The following is a 27,025-nucleotide window of genomic DNA, read 5'->3' as shown; positions in this document are numbered from 1 at the left end:
TAGAGATAATACAGTGTGGAGCTGGAGGAACACAGCAGGCCAGGCAGGATCAGCGGAGCGGGAAAGTTGATGCTTTCAACTTTCCTGCTCCTCTGATGCTGCCTGGCCTGCTGTGTTCCTCCAGGTCCACACTGTGTTATCTCTGACTCCAGCATCGGCAGTTCTTACTATCTCCCACTGTGATAATTTATTTGTTTTTCACTTGATCTAGAAACCTTGCTGTAGTATTACGCAAGATTAAATACTTAACTCATGACATTTCATTCTAGTGTTATATTAGTTTCTTGAATAAAGTGTTTATTGATTATTATATAACTTTGAATGGGATCTAGTTGCAGTTACAATGGTCCAGCCCACCACTTGGAGAACTGGTGGAAGACCCACACTGTTTTTCCATGGGAGGCTCAACTTTACTGTAATGGAATCAGGCAGTTACCCGGACAATGTGGGTCTCTCACTGAATCAAGTCATAGCAGTGAGAAATCCTGCCAACGGCAGCATCCAGGTAATCAGACCAGAAGCCCTCCAGTAAGACCGCCATGGGAATAATGGCCACTGCCAGCACTGCACTGAGACCTTCACCCCCTTCAACTTCCACTCCCTCCACTTACAGATGCACCACCACTTGCAAGTTCCCCTCTATATTGACACTCTATTGAGCGCCACTGGCCATAGAACATCCTTACAGTAGCTCTTCAGTCCCTGTCTCCTCCGTCATGTCTGGGTCACTCAGGCACGGAGTGTGATTCCAGCGTGGACTTGGACACGCCTTCAGTCTCTTCACTCTATCCTGATTTAGATCTATACTGTTATCTCTCACTACTTGTCTATCCTTCCTTCTATTCTTACATTCTTGTGATAATATTCAGGCTTGATAACAGTTGGCAAATAACATTTGAGCCACACAAGTATCAAGCTAAAGCAAGTCTAAATGTGTCCCCATGATAGTTAATAGCATTACCATCATTTAGTTCCCTACCATCAATATCTGGGGATCACTATTAGCCAGAAACCTAAGTGGACTAGTCACAACAACAGTTCAGAGGTTAGTATGGGTCACTTCCTCACTCCCCCAAAGTCCTTCCACCTGGACAAAGCAGCCTGCATAACTGGCAACAGATCTGTCACCTATAAGATGCATGCACCAACTCTCCCAGACTCCTTCAACAGCATCTTGTCATCTCATGACAAATATCATCTCGAAGGACAGGCGCTGTGAACACCAAACATCTGCAGGTTTCCCTCAAAGGCATATACTATCTTTACTTGGAAGTATTATGGTGCCATTGCATCAGCACCTGGTGAAAATCCAAGGTCTCTGTCCCCACAATATCACCTTCATCACATGGACTGCAAAAGGGGGTTCATTATCACCTTCTTAAATGCAAAAGGGAATCAGTAATAAATGACAGCCACACCTCATGAATGAATACAATTTTTAAAATATGGCTAGAAACTGGGCAATATTGATCATTACGGACCAAAAATCTGCTTGGGGAGAGAAATTCAACCTCAGAAAATATCTAGAACAGACTTGAATTTTGTAACCTGTTTTGTTGTCTGCTGCATGTTGCAAAGTGGGATGCACAATGCATTTGATGGGACAGTGCTGATGACAAATGACAAGTGTTTGTATTTTTCAGCATACAACTATAGAAGCTATCATGATGTTATATCTCTGGTGCAAAGAGTTTATGTCTGCTGCAGAAAGAATCTTCAGATCCTGTATGGCACACATGGAAGGAATAAATAATTAGACTTATAATCATTGCATTTCTTGGAATTCCTGACAGTTAAATAACTTATAGTCCCAATCATGAATGTTTTGGTTTTGCTTTGACATAGGATTTGGTGTTTTTGTCAGGGTAGACACATCTTCCTTCTCAGGGTATCCAAATGATCCAGCACATGTATAATGAAGCAATCTATTAAAAATATATATAAGTACTAGGGGTTGGAATCTAAACATTGCCAAGGAAGCAGTAGATTGGCAGAGGCAATACACAATTTTTTTGCACTTCTATAACGAAAGTAAGTGCTGGCAGCTTTACTGTTGGATAAAATAACAGTTTTTATACTCATACCATTTTCTTTGCAATTTCTACCCAGACTTTTACATCCAGATACTTGATAGTGCAGAGAGATGATACATTTAATCTTTAATTGGTGGGAATTTGTGCTTGTATTGTTTCTAGCATGGTGTATGCACATGTGTGCGTGTGTCTGGTAGAATATGCAACACATTCAATGCTGCCAAAAGAAATTGTTGTGAATTAGTGTGGACTGCAGTTTTTGGAACGTCTGACCCAGAAAATCAGGTGCCTTCATTTCTCGATCAGGGTGCAGGGAATAAGCGTTGTACCTGAAATGCTCAGGCCTAAGCACACCCAATACTGAGCTTTGGGCTTAATTGAAATTAAATGCTCAAGGTGCAGGCATGAATTTAAAACTCGAATGGAATAGGTGCTGAGGTGTGGATAAGTGATCAAATCTGTAGGTGTTGTGACTAAGGGGGTTGGGTAACCACAGAAACTGGGAAAGGGATAGAGAAGACAGAGATGGGATCGGAGAGAGATAACTGGATGTATTCTTGTGAATATGGGATTGGCAAAAACATATTTGCAATACGTGGTTCTGGATTCAAGGAACAATTTTTAAAAAAAAAAATTACTTGTTGGTTCTGCCCTAGCAAGTGATTTCTTTGAGGGTGACTTGTTCGGCTACATGTCAACCAGATTTTCCTGAATTCAGCCAACACTAGCTTCAAAGAAACCAATTGTAGGATGCGATTTGAATCAGGCTCTTTGCATATGCAATTACCTGCAGACATAGGCACTGCACATTGACTTATTTACCTTTACCAATGTGAAGGGGGACACACTTTGGGATTGTAACTAATGCATGCCCTTTGCTTGCTATTTCGGAGGAATTGGAGCTGTTTCGAATCCCACAGATAGGCACTGCTTGAATAGGCAACTTTTCGTTAAACACTCCATCCAGTTTTATGTATCAATGGATGTAGAGGGAAACGATAGCATAATGGTCACTGTACTAATAACCGAGTGGCTCTGGCAAATGTTCTGAGCACATGAATTCAAGTCCCATCACAGCAGCTAGTGAAATTTAACTTCAATTAATAACAATCTGGTACTGAAAGGAAGCCCCAGTGATGGCGACCATTAAACTATCATTGATTTTCATAAAAGTCCATCCAGTTCACTAGTGTCCTTTAGGGAAGAAAGTCTTCCATCCCCAACTAGTCTGACCTATATGTGTTTCCAACACCATAATAATGTGATTGATCCTAAAATGGCCAAGCAAGCTGCTCAATTTCAACACCTACTGGTGACGGCCAAGATATGCCGACCTTGCCGACAACACCCACAAACTATGCGAGAATACAAACATAAAAAGAATAAAATGATACAATTATAACCCATGTATAAAAGATAGTCCAGTCCATTTCAGAATCATGAAGAGGCTGTCCACCCAGGTATTACAGAGAGTCCCTAACTTCTAGATAATGTAACAAGAAGAACCTCTTCCCCCCATTAATGTTGATGTTGCCCTCCAATAAACCTGTTTATTGAACCAAAAGTCTCATCAATTTTCATGCTGCATTAATCACAATAAACTATTTTCAACAGAATGTTTTGAATTTTAAATGCTGAATCTAATATGAGGTAAAAAAAAATTCAAAACACTGCACTCCATTGAAAATGAGCATAGACCTAGTGTCAACATAGACAAACAAAGATCATTTCTAAAGTTTAACAATCTACATTAAAACTTAATCGGTCCAAGAACAGCAAAATAAATTTTGAAGAGCAATAACTCTGATAGAGTAAATCTCTGAAAGACAGAATTTTTTTTCTCACCTATTAAAGCTAATAGTTTTATATGTTCACTAGTAATGCTGTACCTTCAGGGTTCTTGTTGTGACAGTGTGGATGGCTACTATCCGGTCCAGGTTGCCTTCTTCCAGCTCTCTCAAGTAAATTTCATACAACTCATCCAACTGTGAAGGAACCAGTAGGTTGTGATCTAGCAAAAGACACGGAAAAATACTAGCTCAGATAATGCAGAATGTGTGTGGGTAGAATTGAGAAACAACAAGAGGCAAAAAAAAAAATTAGTGAGGGTGGTATATAGACCATCAAAATGCATTGGTGATGTTGGGAATGACATTAAACAGGAAGTCTTAGATGCATGCAGTAAAGGAATTATGGGTGACTTTAATCTGCATATGCAGAGGGTGAATCAAATTAGTCGCAATACCATACAGGCGGAATTCCTGATGTGTATACGAGATGGTTTTTTGGACCAACATATTGAGGGACCAACTAAAGAACAGGTCATTTTAGATTGAGTATTATGCAATGAGAAAGGATTAATTGGTAATGTAGTTGTGAGAGACCTCTTGGGTGATGAGCATTGTATTACAGATTTCATCATCAAGCTGGAGAATGATGTGGTTGATTTTGAGACTCGGGTTAGTAAGGAAACTATCATGACATGAGGCGTGAGTTGGTTATGATAGATTGGGAAATATTACTGAAGGTATTGGCAAACTTTAAAAGAATGAATGGGTAAACTACAAAAATTGTTTATTCCTATCTGGTGCAAGAGTGCAAAGAGGACAACTGCCAAACCATGGCTTAAAAGCAAAGTTAGAGATAGTATTAGATGCAAAAATGAGGCATACAAATTGGTAAGAAAAACAACAGACATGAGGTTTGGAAACAGTTTAGAAGTCAGCAAAGGAGGATCAAGGGATTGATTAAGAAGCAGAAAATAGAATGAGTGTAAGCTTGCAGAGAACATAAGAACTAGCTGTTAAAGTGTCTACAGATATGTAAAGAGAAAAAGATTGGTGAAGACTAATGTAGGTCCCTTAGTCATAAACAGGGAAATTTAAAATGGGGAACAAAGAAATGGCTGACAAACTAAATTTGTACTTCACTTCTGTCTTCACAAAGGAGGACATGAGTAATGACATCCCAGAAATGATGGGGAATACAGAGTTTAGTGAGAGGGAGGAATTAAAGCAAACTTGTATTAGTAGAGAAGTAGTGTTAGTGAATTGATGGGATTGAAGGCCGATAAGTCCCAATGACTTGATAATTCACACAGAGTAATTAAGGAAATATCCGTAGAAATAGTGAATACATTGGTGGTGATCTTCCAAGATTTTTTGGACACTGGAACAGTTCCTACAGATTGGAGGGTAGCACATGTAACCTACTTTTTAAAAGGGGAGGCAGAGAGTAAGCAGGGAATTATCGACTAGTGAGTCTGATGTCAGTAGTGGGGAAGACACTACAGTTCATTTTCAAAGATTTTATAGTAGTGCATTTAAAAAACAGTGGTAGAATCAAACACAGTTTGCATGGATTTACAAAGGAAAGTCATGCTTGATAAATCTACTGGAATTCTTTGAGAATGTAACTAGTAGAGTTGATTGGAAGTGCCAGTGGACATGGTTTATTTTGACTTTTAGAAGTCTTTCGACAAAGTCCAATGTAAGGGGTTACTGTATAAAATTAAAGCACACGGGATTGGAGATAATGTAATGGGATGGTAAGAAAACTGGTTAGCAGACAGGCAACAAAGGGTGGGAGTAAATGGGTATTTTTCTGAATGGCAGGCAGTGACTAGTCGAGTACTGCAGGGATCAGTACGTGTATGATGTTCTCTATCAGAATTAGGGCCCTAGTTATTCACAGTGCATGTTAATGATTTAGATGAGGGAAATAAATGCAAAATCTCAAAATTTGTAGATGACACAAAGCTAGGTCAAAGGGTGAGCTGTGAGAAGGATGGAGAGATGTTACGGTGTGACTTCAACAGGCTGAGTGTGTGGACAAATGCAGTATAATGTGGACAAATGTAAGGTTATCCAGTTTGGCAGCAAAAGTAGGATGGCACATTATTATTTGAATGGCTGTAAATTGAGAGAGGGGATATGTTCAATGAGACCTGGGTGTCCTTGTGTACTAGTCACTGAAAGTAAGCATGCAGGTGCAGCAAGTAGTAAAGCAGGCAAACAGTATGTTGGCCTTCACAGTGAGATAATTTGATACAGGAACAAGGGTATCTTGCAGCAATTACACAGGGCATTGGTGAGGCCATACCTGGAATATTGTGTGCAGTTTTGGTCTCCTTATCTGAGGAAGCATGTTTTTGCTCCAGAGAGAATGCAGTGAAGGTTGACTAAATTAATTCCAGGGTTGGTAGGGCTAATGTGTGAGGAGAAGATTGAGTTGGTTATGATTGTACTCGCTGGAGTTGAGAAGATTGAGAGGGAACACATAGAAACCTATAATACTCTAAAAGGGTGTGACAGGTTAGATGCAGGAAGGATGTCTCCGATGGTGTGGGAGTCCAGAATCAGGGTCATAGTTTAAGGATAATAGGTAAACATTTAGGACTGCAATGAGAAGACATTTCTTTACCAACAGTGTGGTGAGCCTACGGAATTCACTACCACAAAAAGTGGTTCAGGCTGTAACACTATGTGTTTTCAAGAAGGATGCAAATATAGCTCATAGCTAAAGGGACCAGGGGATATGGAGTGAGGTCAGGATTAGGTTATTAAGCTTGATGATCAGCCATGATCATAAAGAATGTCAGAGCAGGCTCGAGGGTTGAATGGTCTACTTCTGTTCCCATCTTCTTTGTTTTAATGGTTCTCATTTCAAAGAGGCAAAATCATGATTTGGGCCACCATTTGAAACTTGAAACATAACCCTATCCTGACAGGTCGATCCCAACTATGCAGGTTAGGTGGATTGGCCATGCTAAATTGTCCATAGTGTCTAGGGATGTGCAGGCTAAGTGGATTAGCCATGGGAAATGCAGAGTTACAGGATAGGGTAGGGGTTGAGACTGGTGGGATGCTCTTTGAAGGGTCAGTGTGGACTTGATGGGCTGAATGCCCTGCTTCCACACTGTTGGGATTCTATGATTCTACGTCCAAAAATAGGAAGTTCATTAGTAGTAAAATATAGTGACTGTACATTTTTAAAATAGTTGCAATTTTAACAGGAACTTCTGGCATGCAAAGTCTACAGTCCTTCATACATCGCATAGACACAGATGCCAACACATTCATATATATTTACATACACGCATACAAATGGAGACTTGCAAAGATAAATTGTGAAGCAGATTACCTGTACTTATCCAAATGAACAAAATGCATAAATTGTAGGAATTAAATGCTGTCATACCATCTATGATCTGCCGCTGTTGTTGAATAATTTCAGCACACAGCTGCCTATGCTGCTCAAAACGTTGAATGACATAATCTGTCTGCCGTATGACATTGTCCTTAAGTAAAGCATTGGACTGCATTTCGGTTTTCTCAATTTCCAGTTCATGCACCTTACAGAGCAGGCTCAAAACCTCTCGTTGTTGCTCACTGCTGATCCTCTTGGGAAGAAGCTCCTCCAGTCTATGAGCACGCGATCGAATGTCAGTGAATTGTTTCTCCAACTCAACCTTCAGGGGGCAGGGAAAAACTGGTTAGAGTTTTGAAGGTACAATAGATTAAGTGAAGCATAATTTAAACACGTTAATAACTTCTCCATAAGATTAGTCAACTTTTAGTAATTGTAGTTGGCTCACTCTGTATTCATTTTATGCTGGATTACCTTTTGCAATTAATCGAAAGTGGATGCTACAAAGGGGACATTCCTTCCACTGGCAAACTCAATGCTTGTACAAACAAAGAATAAAGTCACAATGTTTAAAGAGATCAATATAAAAACATGAAAGCAAGGTTTACATTCTGCAACTGTTAAACGTCCTTAATATATGGACCTGCACATATAACATAGCAGACAGGAGCAGGGTGACCGAGTGCATTGGTTCCAAGTAAGAATGGCTCCTTTAAGAAATAACTGTATCTGGATTAGGAGGAAACCTAGGTGAGCATAAAGGGGAATGTTCAGGAAAGATAGCACTACTGAGGGGTGTGCAGTCTGCCAAAACATCTGTGTAAGATTGCTTTGTGTTACAGACATTAAAATGTGTTTTGAACTTGGGTTAATCAAGGACTACTATTGGTCAAAGTAAAAAGGCCCAGTACAAACATTATATTCCTCACAACTGCCTGAGAAAATGGAGCCTTTTTGTACAAGATAAAGTCAGCTAATTTATATTTAAAAGTTGTTTAAAAGGACCTACTCTTTGATACAGTTTCAACAATCAGACTGTATTCATTTAAAAAAAAGTGTTTTGTAAGTGTTTGTAATTACAACCGGCTTTGTGAAAGATTCATAGGAAACAAGCCACATCTTCAGAGAAAGAGAAAAATGATTGGTAACAAAAATAGTCAAAAATAAAGCAAAAAGTACAGAACCTCTTCGAATAAAGTATAAGAGACTTGTTAACTAAGCTACCAATGAAAGCTACTGACATAGATATGGGTTCAATGCATAAAAAGATGCATTTCTGTAGAGCAAAGGGACTGCAAATTACAATGTGCAATTCATTACACTATATACTTCAACCAAATTATGAAAAATAGTATTAAAGTTTTTTTTAATAAACTCCATTACAGCTAATACAAGCCATCATATTTCGGCAGCCACACAAGCAAGTGTAGAGACTTTCAAATCCAAATCACTGTTTCAAAACTTTCAAAGTTAAATCAAAGTTAAACACCTGTATTACTTCCAGGAAATTCAAGAGTTATTTTATAATAAACAGTGATTTAGACAACAGCTGTTGAGTTGGTTACCTTCTGCCATTTTAATCTTTTTTGCTCAGCCACAAGTGCAGCAATACTTTCCCGGGCGACAGCTACCTCGGCTGGCTCCATAACATCAGACTGATCATCTCCAGTGTCTGAATCTTTCTCACTATCCTCTTTGCTGTAGACTTCCTTTCGGTGTTCTTCCCTCCATTTCTTGGCTCTCCGAGCCTTTTCCTGTACCCAGCTGCAGGAACAATGAGATGACGTTTATTTCACACTTTAATCAGTTCACCATCAAATAACCAGCTTTGGCCTACATTGTTCAAGCAACACTGACTTTTTTCTGCATTGCCATTGTCGAAATAGGCAACAGCAAATATTATTTGTAAGCTTTATTAGATTTCTGCCTTATCCTATGCACCCCTAACCCTTTTAGGTTCCACATTATCAATAATTTGTATATAGTACAAACTACAATCTATGTTTTGCTGTCACTGTTTCTTTGTAAGGCTTTAGTTCCATAGGTGCAAGTTGTTCCCTGGTACTTTAGCTGAAGAGTAATTCTTTGTGTATGCATTGAGACAGTGACCGTCAACAGACTATTTACTATTGCAAGCATCAAAACGGGAAAACCAACATTCATATGTTGAGCTCCTGGCAGCAGTCACCTGACAGAAAACACAAAGGAAAGGGGCATATTTTCAATACAGATTGCAAATTGTTTGATGTACTTTGCTTGCTGATGCATCAAATCCATGAACAATATCACAACTTGAAAGATGCAGCATGTAATTACCTTATTAGTCATGAAACTACAATGTAATTGAGTGCAGTACAGGATTTACTCAAGTTCCATTAACTTTGCAAGTTATTAATGTCATAAGTGATCAGTAGTTGAGCAACAATGATATACAAATGACATTTAAGGTTTTAGGGATATTTAATGTTGTATTACTTCTATTGATTTCTTTGAAGGCCTTAACATAAGACAAATTGTGTCTTGTCTCTATAACCAGTTGGAACAAACAAAAATCTTGAGAGAGTTATCATCTTCTCTGCTGATTCTACTTATTTGTTCCTCTTCATATATTCACCATTGTGCAAGCTGGCAGGAAACAACATTTCCAGTGAGTACTGGGGAAATATGAATTATACTTACTCTGCGATAGTTAGCAGGTGCCTGGATGTGTCAACTTGAATTTGCATATTGTTGCTGTCCAGCTCCAGCAGATTACGCCGGATGTCCATCTGTTCTCGAAAGGCAGTAATCAGATGTTCACGAAGCCTTTCCATCGCCCGTCTGTCATAGCAAGAGGAATGTAGCTGTACTTCAGCTAAAAGAACAAAGTAAATAAAACTGACATTTTCCTTTACAAGATACAGCATGCAAAAGCATCAAAATTCATGACTACAAGGCTTCTAAGTACTATTTTAGTCAAACTCTATAAACCACACCACAGAAGTTTGTATCATCAGATCTATATAATTTGCCTGCTCCTAGTGCACAAGCCCACCCACTAAGATAGATATGGATCACATCATCTCAGAATGGAACAATGTAATCCACAGAAGCAAAATACCATATGAAGCAGAAAATTATCCAGAGATGATAAAAGCTTTTGCAACATTTGAATAATATATTGTGATTAGACTCTCAAACTTTCAGATCATTACAGATGTGCTTGTGCTTTGAACCCCATTTGACCATTCAATTTATTTCTATAGAGGTGATTTTAACCCAACTTATTTGCAGGTAACTGAGACAAGCAGTCAAAGTCTGGGACCTATCTGTGTACATGACATTTGTGAAGGATATGAAGCTAGGAAAATGTGTAGGTGTAACTCTGTTAATTAATGACGGCAATGGTACAACAGAGAGAGGTTATTTTCGCTCTGGAGATCAAGATGTAGAATCAATTTGACAGAGAACTAGTAAAACTAAGATTTTCTTGGTGAGTGGCATATAGACTTTAAACAGTTACCACACTGGATGATAAGGTGTTTGGAAAGAAATACTGGGGGACTGCAATAAAGGAATGTTAATAATTATGGATGACTTTAATCAAGGCTAATAAGGAGGAAGAAATTTGGGTATGAGAGAAAGACAGCCAGACACATAAAAATAGATAGTAAGGTTTGTACAGCTACATTAAAAGGAAAAATGTAAACGGGGCATTAGTCCTCTAGTGATTCAGATTGGAGACATCAGATTAGCAAAGGCACCCTGGACAATGAGTTCATGGAGCATTTTTTGGACAGTTTCTTAGACCTGCATATTCTTGAGCCAAACGGAAAATAGGCTATACTAGATCTCAGAATGTGCAATGAGACAGGGTTAATCAATCACCTCTCATTGAGAAGGTACCCCTGGATAGCAGGGATCAAAATGTGATTGAATATCACATTCAGTTTGAGTGAGAGAAAAATGGATCTAGGACAAGTGTTTTAAACATAGTTAAGAACAATTATGAAGGCATGAAAACAGCACTAGTTAAAGTGAATTGGGAAATTAGGTCATGGGGCATGTCAGTACAGGCACATTTGCAGACATTTAACATTTAAGGAGGTGTTTCAGAGCAATGCTTGAAGTACACTGGTGCATGGGGCATATTCACCCTGGAAAGTCTACAAAATGCCCATGAAAATTCACTTGGGGGAGACAACCAGAGGAAAAAAATGTCCCTGTAAACAGTGACAGAATTTGCTAGGACATGAACCTCCAATCATAGACTGGGTCTTTCTCACATTTGCTGCTATTGGTTCACTATGAAAAGGAGTAGTGAAATGATGAATGGCAGCAGTAAGCAAGGCTTATAGGCCAGAGAAAGCAAAGCTTGAGGAGTTGAGGTTTCTGAGGCTGGAGGTAATGGAGCCGAAGGGTGGTGAGGCCAGGGACCAGGAAATGAGGTCAGGTCTCTGGTGAGTTGTGGGGTAGGCAAGTGAGACAACAGAGGGCGGAGCTATGGGGGCAGGAGGAGACCTGCAAAGTGGGGAGAGGGGCTGCAAAGAGACACAATGAGGGGAGAGTGGTCGCAAATGGCAGAAAGGGGCTGAAAAGAGGAGTGATTGGCTGAAAAGTGAGAATAGCAGTTTTAAATGTTCCAGCAAAGGAATAGGGGATGCTATTATAATGAATGCTATGTCAATTGGATAATTTAGTCCTGAACACTTTTATTTCATAAAGATTTGCATTTTTGAGTTATCACATCTCAAAACGTCTCACATCCTGTGAATTACTTGAGGTATAGTGACTGTGATCGAGACAAACATATAACTGTTCAGCTGCGTCCTCACCAGTTTGTGGAAAATGTGTTTAGCTGCTTGTGTATAGCTTTATGACAACTCATTTTTTGTTGCTAACCTTCGCCTTGAGCCAATATGAATATTGTGACTTTTAAGAAGTCGATCCTTTCCTTTTTGTGTGATAGCTTTAAGTTTAATGGAGCACTGACGATTATTGAGTTGTTGAGACTGTTCATCTAATTCTGTTTCTGCGTGAGTGAAACTATCCCAGATGTCAACAGAAACACAGAGGTAATGTACTACAGGGTGAATCATGTTTCTTTGGCTAAGCAACAGTTTCATCAAATTTCACCCAAGGATTTTCTCTGCAAGGCCTAACAAGATCTCGCACCATTTTTACCAAACTCACTTCATTCAGCACATTAGCCTGCCCCTAGGGAGCCTCTCTCACTCGATTCTAGCCAAAAGTTACCACCCACCATTCCCAGAGTAACTCATCAGAATATCACAGAACTGACTGGCATCACCCTCTTTAAAAGGCCATTGTGCATTCAGACAAATGCTATTAATCCAGCGTTGCCCTTTAAGCTTTCTGACTTATTAGAGAAGGTAAAATTGGCACCTCCCTTTGTGGTCAGGGACTTGTAGGTCCTAGTGGATAGACTGATGCAGAAGCAGGATATCTCTTTCCACCAAGAATAACAAAAGAATTCATATCACCAGACCATGCCAGCCTGGTCCAATGTTGCCCAAGTTAAATGAGAAAGGTTGGACAGGTTGGTCCTGCGTCCATTGGTGCTTACAGGAATAAGAGGTGATCTTATTCTTGCATCTGAGATCCTGAGGGGACTTGATACCGTGGATGTTGAGTGGATGTTTCCCTTTACAGAACTTTGTTCCTGTGAAAGCAGTGGAGGCAGAGTCATTGAATATTTTCAATGAATATTTTCAGGGGGTAGTTGGGGTCACAATCAGATCAGCCATGTTCCTATTGAATGGCAGGGAAAGTTTAAGGGCTGAATGGCGTATTCTGCCCCTAATTTGCATGTTGGACACATTGGTACTTTAAAACAAAATTCTTGTGGAGCCAGACAGCAGCCCCACAAGGAAAATAAAGGCCCCTACTGCTGTGATTCGGCTTGGTGGCCTCCAGACTATACAAACAGTTGAAAAGATCATCCAATAAGACTAGAGAATTGAATTTCACATGACTTTATTTTGACACAAGCTCAAATGTAGCCTGTCCAAAATTGCCGCCAAATTAAAATGGGCTCATGTCTTAATTCATCATTTAGAATTACTGCTCTTGACTGCTGTGAACTGATGAAACCTATAATAGTCTTGAAGCCACCAAACAAGTTATTTACAAACTTGTACAGATAGACTGTTGCTCCAATGATAATTTACAAATTGTGTTTAAAATTAAAGGACATCTTATATCACAGAATTCTCAAATGAACAGAGACAGTGAGTTGACAAATGACAGGAGAGTGGGCTCAGTGTCTGTTTCTGTGTAACAGAAGATGCTGTCCACTATTCAGTCCTGTCACTCACCTTGCACATTGCGTATGTCAGCTTTATCGTTTTTTGTTTGCTGTATCCGTTGCGTGTCTATCTTTTTCTTCAAACGATGAATTTCACTGCGTAAGTCGGAGATAATATTGGTGTACTGAGCAATGTGATAGGACACATTCATCAAATTGCGTTTTACCTGGTGCATGAAATAAGACTCCCATTAGACACTGGATATGCCAAAACTACCCTTACTCAATGGGTAATGGCAAACTAGATTGAAGTTTCAACTATAGCTTGTACATGAAATTCCCTCTCTCCCAATGTTGGGATCAAAATGAAATTGTTGTTCCTTGCATTTTATTCTGAATTTCCATTTCTCTACACAATGTTCTATGTGTAGAAAGAATGTGATGAAAAGTACATGATGAGTTGATGTTCTTGTGAAATAATGGCTTTATTATGTTAGGGGAAAAAAATTGCAGTAAGTCATGTCAAAAAAAAAACACCTAGGAAACATTCCAGTATCTGTATCTATTCTGAAAGATTTGATCCTTTCAGAGATAACTGAATTCCTTTTCTGTAGAGTCAAGGCTAGAACTCTGGGAATAGATTGATTCTAAATCTTACAAATACCCAATTTTTTTTTAAATACCAGAAGTTGCTCAACTCTGTGTTCTTCTGCTGGTGATGCCTCAAGCTAAAAGCTGTTCATAAAGAGTGGGCATGCACTTGAACTGGAGAAAAGAAAACATAATCTTTGTCTTAGATACAGTGCAACTCTCTGAAAGTTGCTTATACATGTAGCTGAATTATGAACTGAACAATAGTCCTAAACTTGAACTTCTGACCTACTTACCACATGTACACTTAGTATCTTACGTGCAGTAATTCACTCGAACAGTGTAACAATTTACTGTAAGATAAAAAGAATTGGAGGAATATAGAAACGAGGTGTAACTTGGACCTTTATCAAAACTGGTATTAATCACTAGAGGAAGCAAAGAAAGAAATAACAAACAAATAAATAAATTATTAAAAAATGAAGGTGAAAGAGAAGGAATTGAGCTACTTTAGCCCAGGAAATCTAAAGGTGATTCAAAGCCAATTAATAAATTTACAAGGTTAGTTATTGTTGGAGGGAAACACAAGGTTTAAAATCAATGAGTAACTGTGCAGCAGGCAGAATATCTTTTTGACTTGGTAATATGGTACATGAATTTCTGTGTCAATATGTAGGCTGTACATACTACTGACTAGAGGATAATATTAAATGGCACATCCCTTTAGCTATTCACAACAGGGCAACATGATGGCTCAGTGATTAGCACTGCTGCCTCACAGCACCAGGGACCTGGGTTCGATTCCACCACCGACTGACTTTCAGTATGGAGTCTGTACATTCTCCCCATGTCTGCGTGGGTTTCCTCCAGGTGCTCTGATTTCCTCCTACAGTCCAAAGATGTGCAGGCTAGGTGGATTGGCCATGCTAAATTGCCCTTAGTGTTCAGGGATGTGTACATTAGGGGGATGGGTCTGGGTGGGATGCTCTGAGGGTTGGTGTGAATTTGTTGGGCTGAAGGGCCTGTCTCCATGCTGTAGGGATTCTATGAAAAATCTCAGAACATAATGTCTAATCTTAGATATGATTCTGGGATTGAATAACATTTGCTTAACAATCTTAGAGGTTTATAAAATCATGAGGGGTACGAATAGGGTGAATAACCAAGGTCTTTTCCCCAGGGTAAGGGAGTCCAAAACTAGATAGCATAGGTTTAAGGTGAGAGGAGAAATATTTAAAAGGGACCTAAGGAGTAACTTCTTCACACAGAGGGTGGTGCTGAATGGGATGAGGAATTGATGGAGGCTGGTACAATTACAGCAGTCAAAAGGCATCTGGATGGGTACCTGAATAGCAAAGGTTTAGAGGGAAATGGGCAAATGGGACGAGATTGATGTAGGATATCTGATCGGCATGGACGAATTGTACCAATGGGTCTGTTTCCGTGCTGTACAATTCTATGCCCAGTCTCAAATGTGCAATGAATTACATCAACAACCAAATTAAGATCATTGGTTAGAGTTGCAATGTGGCTCACTTACACTTGCTAGAAGCTATATTCGTAGATAGAGACCTATCCTTTACAGAGAAAAAATGAGTATTCAGACATTGCACATTTTTAAAAATAAACAAAAGCATAAGAGACAATAGTTCCCAGGTACATTATCTCTGACAATGCCTCAATCAATCAGTCAACTTGCCTAAAATCAGCACTCGTTTCTGTTGAAATATAAATTATTGATCCTTTTGAAATTTGGTATTTTTTTGTCTGTCCTGATGAATGCAAGATGAAAAATGTCAAAAGTATGTCTCTTTTTTCGGCAACACTGGACATTAATGATTTTATTTGCAATATGATTCAGTTAAGTGACACTGAAGCGACTCCAAATCATAATTTTTCTTGCTTCTTTATCTATTAATTTAGTTAAAAATATATATTATAGATTTAAAAGGTGCATATAATGTATATGCATATATTGACAGAATTGCCTGAATCTTACCCTGGTTTTAATGTTTTTGGCACGGTCTGCATAAGTGAGGGTATTCCGTGATTCTTCAAAGGAAAGGCTGGCTGGACTGATGTGAGCGATCATCACAGTCCTGCTGTTTCCACCCAAAGAATCCTGTCATGGGAAAGAAGGACATAAACTAAAAAAAATGGAAAACCTGTGCTTGCCTGTTAATGGAAATTGATTGAAGAGAAGAGGTGCTGAAAACCTAATTAACCTAAATAACATGAACACTAATAATAAAATTGCAGTTTTATGCTAAACTTATATTGTTTAATGAAGAATTATACCTATTTTCAACAATAGCAATTGTTCCAGTGTGATTTCATATGCCCTGCAACAACGTGAGGTCTATCCAGGGAAAGATGAATGCAATGCCTGAGTGCTAATGAAAAGGGTTGATTGTATTGACATACATGGTAGTCCTAATCTTGATACACATACACACTTTTATACCTTCAACAATCGTGTCAGCTTGCTGTCTCGGTAATTGATATATTTATTTCCTCCCCTCTCACTCAGAGCATTAATACAGTTTCCAAGTGCCAACAGTGACCGGTTGATGTGTGCTCCTTCCTTCATTCGTTTTCCACGGTTCTGTGTCTGAAGAAAAAACAGAAAAATTAAATAATTACAACAAATTTATTGAACTTATGGTGAAACTGATGACTACAACAGTGGGATCTTCAAAGGCACAGAGCAGATCAGTGCAATACAAACCTTTGAATTAAATCAAATTGAAGATTTTGTCTAATTTATAAATGTAATTTTCCACAAATTAAAATCTTTAAAAAAATCAATTACATATCCAGCAGGTGTAATGTGGAAAATTAAATGTGCTTATGTTTGTGCATCTGTGATTTAAGGTGTGAGGAAATGTTAAAAGATGTGAGATTGATAAAAGACTGAGTATAACTTTCATGGGAATGCATATGTTAATAAGATGATAACCTTGGCATCATCAAAGACATGCTACTGAGACTCTGAGGAGAGAGGAATAGAAACGCTGTTTTTGAGAGCTGTAATCACTATTCCATATATTCGTATATAAATAAAGAGCCAGACCAACAGATAATCATCATTTTTAGATAAGGTGGAGACAGAGATGTACCAGACTGAACTAAGTATGGCAGTTTCAAGAATTGGGTGAAGGGGCAAGAGCTTGAATAGGGGAAGTGGACTGGGAGCATAAGGAGGACCTTTTAGCTTTCAAATGCCTCCCTCATGCCGACCATGATTCATGACATTTTTAAAGTTCTATGAAGCACGACTCTTTAAAAATTTGGTCTGACTCCATGAAAATGTTAGAGAATTAGACCAGGTCTGTCTCCAGTCAGGTAAGATTGGCAGAGAACAGGTTCAAAATGTAAACTCGTAAAAGGCACTCCTAAAAATTGGAAAGCTTGGGAATGTGGTCAATGATTGTAGAATCAGGACCTACCCATTATTTTTAATGGTCCATGAGTCATCCTGATAGTGAAAATCCGATCAATTCACATGGTATCATGCTGGTACCTCTAACCAGACAGCCAACATATAGTAGTCGGCCCAGCAACAACCAGCAGCCAACCATTAGAAAACAAGCATCTACTGAGCTTACAGGACAGACATTATGATGAAACAGCGCTGAGAAGTCAGCTAGCTACCATGAAAAGTTATAATTCATAATTAGTTGTTAGCTGCCAGGTATCAATATGCATCAACAGAAGCCAGCTTCTTTTTTTCTGTTTCAGTTTAATCTTTACATATTTAGTATTCTGGAAATTTTAGTTTTGGATATCCTTCCCTTTCCCTTAAGAGAATGTATCTCCTCATTGAAGATCATAATTAGAGTCATAGAGATATACAGTGTCCAACTTCAGTCCAACTCATCCATGCCAGCCAAATATCCTAAATAAATCTACTCCCATTTGCCAGCATTTGTCCATATCCCTCTAAAGCCTTCCTACTCATACATCCATCCAAATGCCTTCTAAATGTTGTAATCGTACCACCCTCCACCACTTCCCTGGCAGCTCATTCTATGCATGCACCACTCTGCATGAAAAAGTTGCCCCTTAGGTCCCTTTTAAATCTTTGCTGTCTCACCTTAAACCTATGCCCTCTAGTTTTGGACTCCCCGACCCTGGGGAAAATACTTTGTCTATTTACACTATTCATGCCCCTCATGATTTTATAAACCTCTTTACGGTCACCCCTCAGTCTCAGACGCTCCAGAGAAAATAGCCCCAGTCTATTCTGCCTCTTCCAATAGCTGAAACACTCCAACCCTGGCAATATCCTTGTAAATGTTTCTGAACCCTTTCAAGTTTCACAACATCCTGCCTATAGCAGGGACACCAGGATTGCATGCAGTATTCCAATAGTGGCCTAATCATTGTCCTATACAGCTGCAACACGGCCTCCCAACTCTTATACTCCTACATTTGTAGCTCGGCTTATTGATTTGTGATTCCAATCCACCTGGGCCAGATCCCTTTAGACCTCATTCACTTAAATATTTTTACGTTTTATTGTTCCTTATCTTTTTGCACAGCCAATCTAAACCTAATGATAATATGATCACTCTTTCCCAAATGCACCATCACTGAAATATCATGGCTTACTTCATTCTATAGACAAAAACATACATTTCTTTGATCATCATTGGGCCTAATATATACTGATCAAGAAGGTCTTCTTCTATACATTTTAGTAATTTTGCTTCCCCAACTACTTTTGATCCTTTGTACTAGTGGATGAGTTACACTCAGCTTTAACTGTCTAATTCTGAATTGATATTATAGTCTGGTAAAAATAAAAGCTCACTGGTCATACAGCTCTTAGGTTTCTAATGTTCCCGTTCCTCCAGCCTCTTGCTGCCTCTCTGGTAGCCATGTTATCTTGCCATAATGTCTGCTTTTCACATGAGATGATGTTCCAGCATTTGTAACAGCCCAGTGTAACATATTCTTCCATCCAAAAGTGGATACACATGGTACACCATGTATTCCTTCAACAGCAACCATTACATAGTCAAGGGAATAAAATGTGGATATATTCAATACATGTGTCCCTAATCATTCAAAACACTCATTAGATAAATAAGAAACCTCTCTGGTAATAACAGAAGTCCAATTATTGTTATTTAAGAATATGTTGGTGAATATCAACAAAATTGTGTCAGTGGGAATTGAAGTCATTTGTTGAAAATTTCTATGAAAAATGCACAAAGTGGTTGGAAAATGCAAATTTTACAGTAAATTACTGACCAATTTCAAGTAAAACACAATGTTTTTTGGAGAAAAAAAGGTAAAATCAGCAGTTTTTGTTTTTATCAGTTCAAAGTCATCAGTCTTCTGAAATGCTTGACCTAGATATTCCGCTATTTGTTCTGCTGCGAATGAAAATTCTGCGCAGGTTATTTGAATGGGGCTATAATCGTCCTTTTAAAGGAAGTTGTGTTACATTAACAGGCAAGTGGTTTTAAAGTGCTTCACATTTGAACTATTGTATTTGGTTTTTGTTAGTTACAAGTACTGACTAGCCATGAACCAGGCTACCCACTATGCCCTTATTCTGGGGCCAAACCTTCTTGTCCACACTGCACGATTCACACTCACTCTTGGCAGGGCCATAGGTGGTGAGAGAAACATTTTTTAAGAACAGTCACATGAGTCCATCTCAGGAAGCAAAACTGGTAAAATTGGTCAGTCCTGCCCTGCAGAGTAACAGCCCTACAAGGGAAAGCAACAAAATAAGAACAATCGCAAATGTGATCAGAAGTCATTGAGCAGAAATGCCAGCTCTGCTTCTTTCTCAATTCTGATCAATTGATTTGAAACTTTAGCTTCTGTTTCTCTTTCCACAGACTTCTGTTTCTCTTTCCACAGATGCTTTCAGCAATTCAGCTTCTTTTTTAAGCTTTAAAACAAAGCCACATTCCTTTCTACGGCCAATAGATGGTGGTGTGAACCAGTCTGAGCAATGCGTATCCAATTCCTTTCTGCCCTTCTGCCACTATTATGTCAGTTAGCATAAGGCTGTGGATCTCCATTACTGCACCTACACTCAACATTTATCTTCATAACAGCACTAGCAGCCTTAACCTTCTAGGCCCATTGTGTTAGGGAGCATCTTAAAATAGTAATTCTTAAAACAAAATACTATTGTATTTTAACAAAAAAAAGCACTGGATTCCAGAAGTCTGAACTCAAAAACTTGCCTCCAATATCCACAGCTTTTTGCTCCAGAGTGACTTCTTCAAATGTAGATAAATTAGTTTTGATAAAATGTTGAAATGTTAAACTCAGTATTGGGTTCAATAATACTAGGGCCTGAGCACCTTCTTCCATTTCCTTCTCCCAACCCTCACACACTGGGCCTTGCCATCATATGGTCTGCTACCACAACCAATCCATTCCCAGCCACCTAAGGGCTACTGATTCTTCATGGTTGACCTTTACCCAGTCCTTAGTCTGCCCAACAGCTGTTCCCTTCCTCTGAGCTCCATATCCAGCTACTATTTACTGTGCTCTCCTCCCCGCAACCCATTTTCAACATATACACCAACCTTTTCCTAGGTACCATCAGTTCTGAAGAAGGGTCAATAGGCCCAAAATGTTAAGTTTGCCTTCTCTCCACAGATACTGCCAGACTTGCTGAGTTTCTTCAGCAATTTCTGCTTTTGTTTTGGATTGCCAGCTTCCACAGTTCTTTGGTGTTTCTTTAAAAATACTCCAATTACTTGATTCAGATTCACCAACAACTGACCCATGAGTTTTGAGAAAATATCTTTCTAAGCGCATGTTCTTGATTATCATTTTGAGAGCATTGACTCCCCACTAAAGTAATTAGCTTTTTAGATTTTTACTTTCCTAACCTTGAAAAATTGCACCCCAATGACATAAATGGTCTTAAAAATCTTTAATTTATACCTGTTTCAATAGAATTGAAACACCAATGCATTTTTTTTTGCTTTTCAATTTAGCACTGACTAATCTTTACTGAACTTTGTTCTGTGCACTTCGTGTCTGCCTAATTATTCTGGATAGATAATTAGAATTTCAGAAAGCTTTCTGTGCAGCAGCTCCCTAGAGCCATTGACTGCAGGCTTATTGACAAACATCGTACCATTTCAGTTCCAAAATAAAGCCCAAAGCAAGTTTATGATAATCACATCAGCTTTATATTTTCTCAAATTTGCTACTTACATAAATCTCTGATTTGTTCTAATAGGGATAACAGTGGCATAGCAGTAATGTCACTGGGCTAGTAATTCATGCCAGCACTGGTTCAAAGCTAGCCCTAGCATCTGGTGGAATTTAAATTCAGTTGATAAACAATTAAGGTCAAAAGCTAGTCTCCCCATACTAGTAACCATGAAAACATCATTCTTAAGATAGGCTGGGACTTTTTTCCATGTAGCATCGGAGGCTGAGGGGTGACCTTATACAGGTTTATAAAATCATGAGGGGTGTAGACAAAATGAATAGCCAAAGGTCTTTTCTCAAGGGCAGAGGAAGTCCAAAACTAAAGGGCACAAGTTTAAAGGTGAGAGGGGAAAGATTTAAAAGGGACATAAGGAGCAACGTTTTCACACAGAGGGTGGTGCATGTGTGGAAGGATCTGCCACAGGAAATGGTAGAGGTGGGAATAATTACGACATTTAAAAGACATTTGGACAGGTACATGAATAGGAAAGATTTAGTGCGATATGGGCCAAATGCAGGTGAATGGGACTAGTTCAGTTCAGTCGGTGCGGACGAGTTGGACCAAAGGGTCTGTTTCCGTAATGTATGTCTCTGACTCTATGCCTCTATAGTTGTAAACTCACTTATGCACTCTAAGGAAGGTAATCTGGCCTATGACTGACTCCACAGCTATATGGTTAACTCTTAGCTGCCCTCCGAATGGTTTTGAACGCCAATGGCAATTAGGAACGGATAAAAAATTGTGGGCTTGCCAGCAATGCCCACTTCCCATTAGAGAACAAGCACAAACTTTCAAGTGAATTTCAGACACATGTGACATACCTGTGAAGCTCTCTCAGATCCTGCAAGGTCAATCATGAATAGGCGTCCAATTCGTACCTCCTGCAAAATGTTTTTGATGCGACTCTTCTGCCTAACAGTGACTTGCAGGACAGCGTGAGACCGAGAAGAGGTTTTGTTGGCTGCTGTGGGTTCCTGCGTTCTCTGCTTGTTGCCTTTCACCAACAGCTGCATTATCTAATCAGAAAGAAAAGATTCAGTTCAGACTATGTAGAATTTACAGCATGGAAACAGGTTACTGAGGCTAACAGGTCTTTGCAAGTGTTTCTGTTCCACCTTAGCCTTCTCCTGGCCTTCTTCATCAAACCACATCAGCATTCCATCCTCCCTAATGTGCGTATTTAGCTTTCCCTTAAACTATTCACCTCCTCGCAAAGCTTTCCTGCTTTTTTTGCAGTGATTCTCTGTCTTTTTAACAACATGGAGACTGAAACATTGTACTACATCCAAGTGTGGTGTCATTGTTTAGGGTATTATTTCTAGCAGTATACAAAAATTAAAAAAAGTTAAAATTGTAAATATGGCATTGATGAAAATATTGCACAACTGCACCTTATTTCGTAACACCCAGCTGCAGTACATGGCAGTTGAGTTAAATAAATATACAAACATACTCATAACAATTAATGCAATAAGAAACATCCAGCTACAAAGATATATCACTACAGACAATACATAGCCGGAATTTCTGTGTCATTTGCATTAGGTTTTCTACATGCGCTACATGTTACTTTCACTGTAAATATTTTACTTTTTTAAAAGGCAAACTGTTTATTTCATCAAAAAGCATAATTTACATCAAGGCAAAATTAAATGCTGACATACACAAACATAGGAATCAGGAGTTGGAATAGGCCATTTGGCCCCCATTGTGTCTGCTCTACCGTTTGATAATATGGTGCTGATCTGAATGCAGTTTCAACTTCACTTTGCTGTCCGTCCCCCATAACTGGGGGTTCCTTTGTCAATCAATAATCTCTCTAACACAATTTCGAATATGCTAAATCACCCAGCCTTCACTGCTCTCTGGGGGAACAAAAAATCCACAGACAAATGACCCGATGAAGAAAACTGCTTATCTCAGTTTTAAACAGGAGACCTCTAATTTTTAAACCGAGCCTCCAGGTGTACTTGGAAGGCCTAAGCTATAATCCCAACACTGATCAGTACACTCAAATCATTGAATAAAATATCAGTAAAACCTTGTACAATCTAATTGGGTAAATTCTGTTTTCTTTAATTTGTTGAACTGAATTATCTAAGATTATCAATTCCTCACAGATCCATTTATAGGGTAGGTTAGAGCTCTGGCTTCAGCTACCCAGATTTTTTGTAATCATGGAAAAGATTCCAATACCTTAAAGTGTAAATTGTACAAGATCATAAAATATTTAATTTACAAATACTGAAGATCATGGACATAAAGATTTTGAGTACACCTTGTGGACTGAACATGTTCTACTTGAAAACTTAGTGATGTCTGCAGATGTTTCCATTTAGCTGCAAGTGATATGAAATTTAAAGCAGAAATGCCTCACATTAAGCAATTACTGATTTCTCATGAATTTTCTTTTTATTAATTCACGTACAATGCTGGCTAACCAGCATTTATTGACCCGACCCCAAATTTCCATTTTGCTCTAAGCATTAGACTACCAGGAATTAAATGCTATTCTTGACAGCCTCTCGTTTTCTTTTTCTGAAGGTCTAGCGAAACATTGGACGGCTGAGTGGGGAGGGAGGGCAAGTGTGATTTCACTCAAAACTGTCAGCATGCAGTGACAACAATTTCAGGATGCCAAACCTGTGCAAATTAGTCAGGGAATCCTAAAGTCTGTACTCATTCATAGAGTCATAGAGTTATACAGCACACAAACAGACCTTTCAGTCCAACTCATCCGTGCTGCGAAGATACCTTAAGGTGATCTCGTCCCATCTGCCAACATTTGTCCCACATGCCTCCAAACCTTTTCCACTCATGTACCCACTCAGATGCCCTTTAAATGTTGTAATCATACCCACCTCCACCACTTCCTCCGACAGCTCACTCCGCACACACACCACCTTCTGTGTGAAAAAGTTGCCATTCAGGTCCTTTTTAAATTTTTCCCCTCTCACCTTAGAACATAGAACATAGAATTCCAAGAACAGGCTGCATAGTGGACCGCAATTCCTTGCTTTCAGAGCTGGCAATCATGATATTAATGTACATTTCAAATTTCCTGTCTCTATATTGTAACTGGGGAGCCCTTAAAATATTACACCTTTTTCTACTGAACGTAACCAATTTGGTAACCGCATTGTGAGTAATCAAATCTGATGAGCAGAACTGGCCTTGAAAATTAATTTTGATTAATTATGCAGCACTGCTAAATCATTTATTAGATTTTAAAGGATTTTTCGAATAACAAACTTTTAGAAAAAGATCAAAATATCTTACATTCTACGTTCATCACGTGTATGTCCCAGTCTTTCATTTGTCATATGTGCAAATTTTCAAGTAATTTTATTTTAATGCTTTCTGTTTTCTGATTGTTCAGCTGTAAAAATCCATTAATCAGCAGCTATACCTTCAACTAGTTAGACCTAATACTCTGAAATTTCCTCCTTAAATATTTCCCATTTCCAGCTGCCTTCTTTTAAGACCATCCTTAAAACTCATCTCTGACCAAGTCTTTGGTCACTGTTCCAAATATTTCAATTTTTGACTCAATATTTTTTTTCTATAAATCAAAAATGCAAAAATAATAAAACTGGAAGCATACAGAATTGAAGGTGCATGGTTGAAGGTTTCAAGATGTGCATGCATTTCTTAGCAAATAGAGAGGAAATACACATAATGTGTACATATTCCCCTTGGTAGAATCTGGCTAATGGTGCCCTCTAGAGATCTGCAGTGGAGCCTCAGATTTTCATTATATCTATAAATGACCTGGATGTAGGAACACATTGCCATATATTCATGTTTATTGAATATATTACGTTAGATGGAACACTAAACATTGTTTGGACGGGAGCAGAAAGATGCAAAGTTGCAATGGATTAAATGAATGGGAAAAACTGAAGTAGATGGAGTTCAAGTGCTAGGTCTCCTAGTTTGCACCTAAGAAAGACAACAGTATTTTCTAAACATAGATAACAAGGTGTAGAGCTGGATGAACACAGCAAGCCAAGCAGCATCATAGGAGCAGGAAGGCTTTGGCCTGCTGTGTTCATCCAGCTCTACACCTTGTTATCTCAGATTTTCCAGCATCTGCAGTTCCTACTATCTCTGATACTATTTTCTAAATGGTGAGAATCTAGGAACTGTCGCTGCGCAGAGAGATTTTGAAGATTCATGTACAGAAATCTATATAATCTAGTGGACAAAAAAAACATAATTTTAAAAGCAAATGGCATGTTATCTCCAATACAACTGAACTGGGATAGAAAAAGGTACAAAACATGCTCTGGTTTGACTGAATCAGTAATATTGTGCTCAGTTCTGGGCACTGCATCTCAAAAAAGGATATATTGTATTTTGAGGGACTACAGCAGAGATTCACTGAAATGACACTGGGGCTGAAAGGGTTAACTATGGGAAAGGTTAGATAGATGAGGTTTGTTTTCCCTCGAGTATAGCAGATTAATGGATGATCTAATTGAAGTGCTGAAGATGATTAAAGTATTTGGCAAGGTGGATAAAAACAAACATTTCCTCAGCAATGTAGTCCAGAGCATAACCTTAATACCGGAGCTAAACTGTTCGAGGGTGATGTTGAGAAGCAAATGTCACACAAAAGGTAGTGGAAATATGAAACTCTTTCTTTCAAAAACTATTGGGGCTAGGTCAATTGAAATTTTCAAAACTGAGATTGTCAGTTTTATGAGGCATTAATGTTGTCCAACTGGATGAGGCAACACTTGTCTGGTTCCATTTTCATTTACCATTACAGCCAGAGAGTTACTTGCAATGGTTTCTCTTCCTTCTCCCACATCGTGATTTCTGGTATCCACCTATTTCTCATCCTTTGTCACAACATCTGAAGACATCACAAATTCCCATATGAATGCTTATGACACCCACCATTCTATTTCACCACCATCAGTCTTGACTGATCCACCAGTCCTAAAAATCATCAGACTGCTTGCCAACATCCAGAATCGAATGAAGATGAATTTCCTCCAACAACATAGTTTTGGATCTCTATCATTACCTGCCTTCAAAAAACAATGACTCCATCCCTCTCCATGGCAAATGCCTGAAGTTAAACGAAATTGTTTGTGACCTCAATGTCTCCTGACCACAGTTATTTTCTTCATTCTTTCATGAGACATGAACATCACTGTCAAGGCCAGCATTTGTTGCCCATTTCTAACTGCCCTTGAACCAAGTGGCTTGCTAGGAAATTTCAAAGGCAATTAATATTCAAACACATTTCTGTGTCTAGAGTCACGTGTAAGTCAGACTAGGTTCAGATGGCGGATTTTCTTCCCTAAAAGGACATAAGTGGACCAGAAGAGTTTTTATGACAACATATGATATTTTCATAGTCACCGCAACGGACTCTAGTTTTCAATTTCAGACCTTCATTACAATCGTAACAAAACGGACTACCAATATTCAACTTTCATTAAAAACTGAAAGAACTGCAGATGCTGTAAATCAGAAGAAAAACAGAAATTGCTGGAAAAGCTCAGAACTCTGAGGATGGGTCACTCGACCCGAAACTCGACCCGTTAATTCTGATTTTTCTTCACAGATGCTGCCAGACCTGCTGAGCTTTTCCAGCAATTTTCTGTTTTTGTTTCAATTTTCATTATCTGACTTTAATCCCTGAGATTTTAATGGATTAAAAATGATATTAAAAAGGACACTGCTGACCTAAAATGGCTGCAGAGATCACCTGACGAACCCAGGCAACTCATATGGATTATGTAAAACTGGCTGCCTTGAAATTAAGAGACAACAAGGTGCAGGGCTGGA

At 38.8% G+C, this 27,025-nt stretch overlaps 2 protein-coding genes across 2 annotated transcripts in view; both read right to left on the bottom strand.

The window, feature by feature from the left end:
- Positions 1-27,025, bottom strand: part of rpl38 (ribosomal protein L38) — a 474,590-nt gene that overhangs the window by 85,475 nt on the left and 362,090 nt on the right. The window lies entirely within an intron of this gene.
- The window catches only part of kif19 (kinesin family member 19), a 181,875-nt gene that overhangs the window by 22,598 nt on the left and 132,252 nt on the right, over positions 1-27,025 (bottom strand). The window contains exons 7-15 of the mRNA XM_048611035.1: positions 22,042-22,236; positions 16,484-16,630; positions 16,019-16,141; positions 13,499-13,655; positions 9,861-10,035; positions 8,747-8,945; positions 7,233-7,503; positions 3,923-4,044; positions 1-21 (exon numbers count right to left, since the gene is read on the bottom strand). The exon at positions 1-21 is cut by the window's left edge and continues 134 nt beyond it. Coding sequence (XP_048466992.1) covers positions 1-21; positions 3,923-4,044; positions 7,233-7,503; positions 8,747-8,945; positions 9,861-10,035; positions 13,499-13,655; positions 16,019-16,141; positions 16,484-16,630; positions 22,042-22,236 — 1,410 coding nt within the window. The remainder of the gene's footprint in view (positions 22-3,922; positions 4,045-7,232; positions 7,504-8,746; positions 8,946-9,860; positions 10,036-13,498; positions 13,656-16,018; positions 16,142-16,483; positions 16,631-22,041; positions 22,237-27,025) is intronic.

This window comes from Rhincodon typus, chromosome 23 (genome assembly GCF_021869965.1).
Source record: "Rhincodon typus isolate 14 chromosome 23, sRhiTyp1.1, whole genome shotgun sequence".
NCBI classification, from domain to species: Eukaryota; Metazoa; Chordata; class Chondrichthyes; order Orectolobiformes; family Rhincodontidae; genus Rhincodon; species Rhincodon typus.
This window is presented reverse-complemented; position numbering and strand designations above follow the sequence as displayed.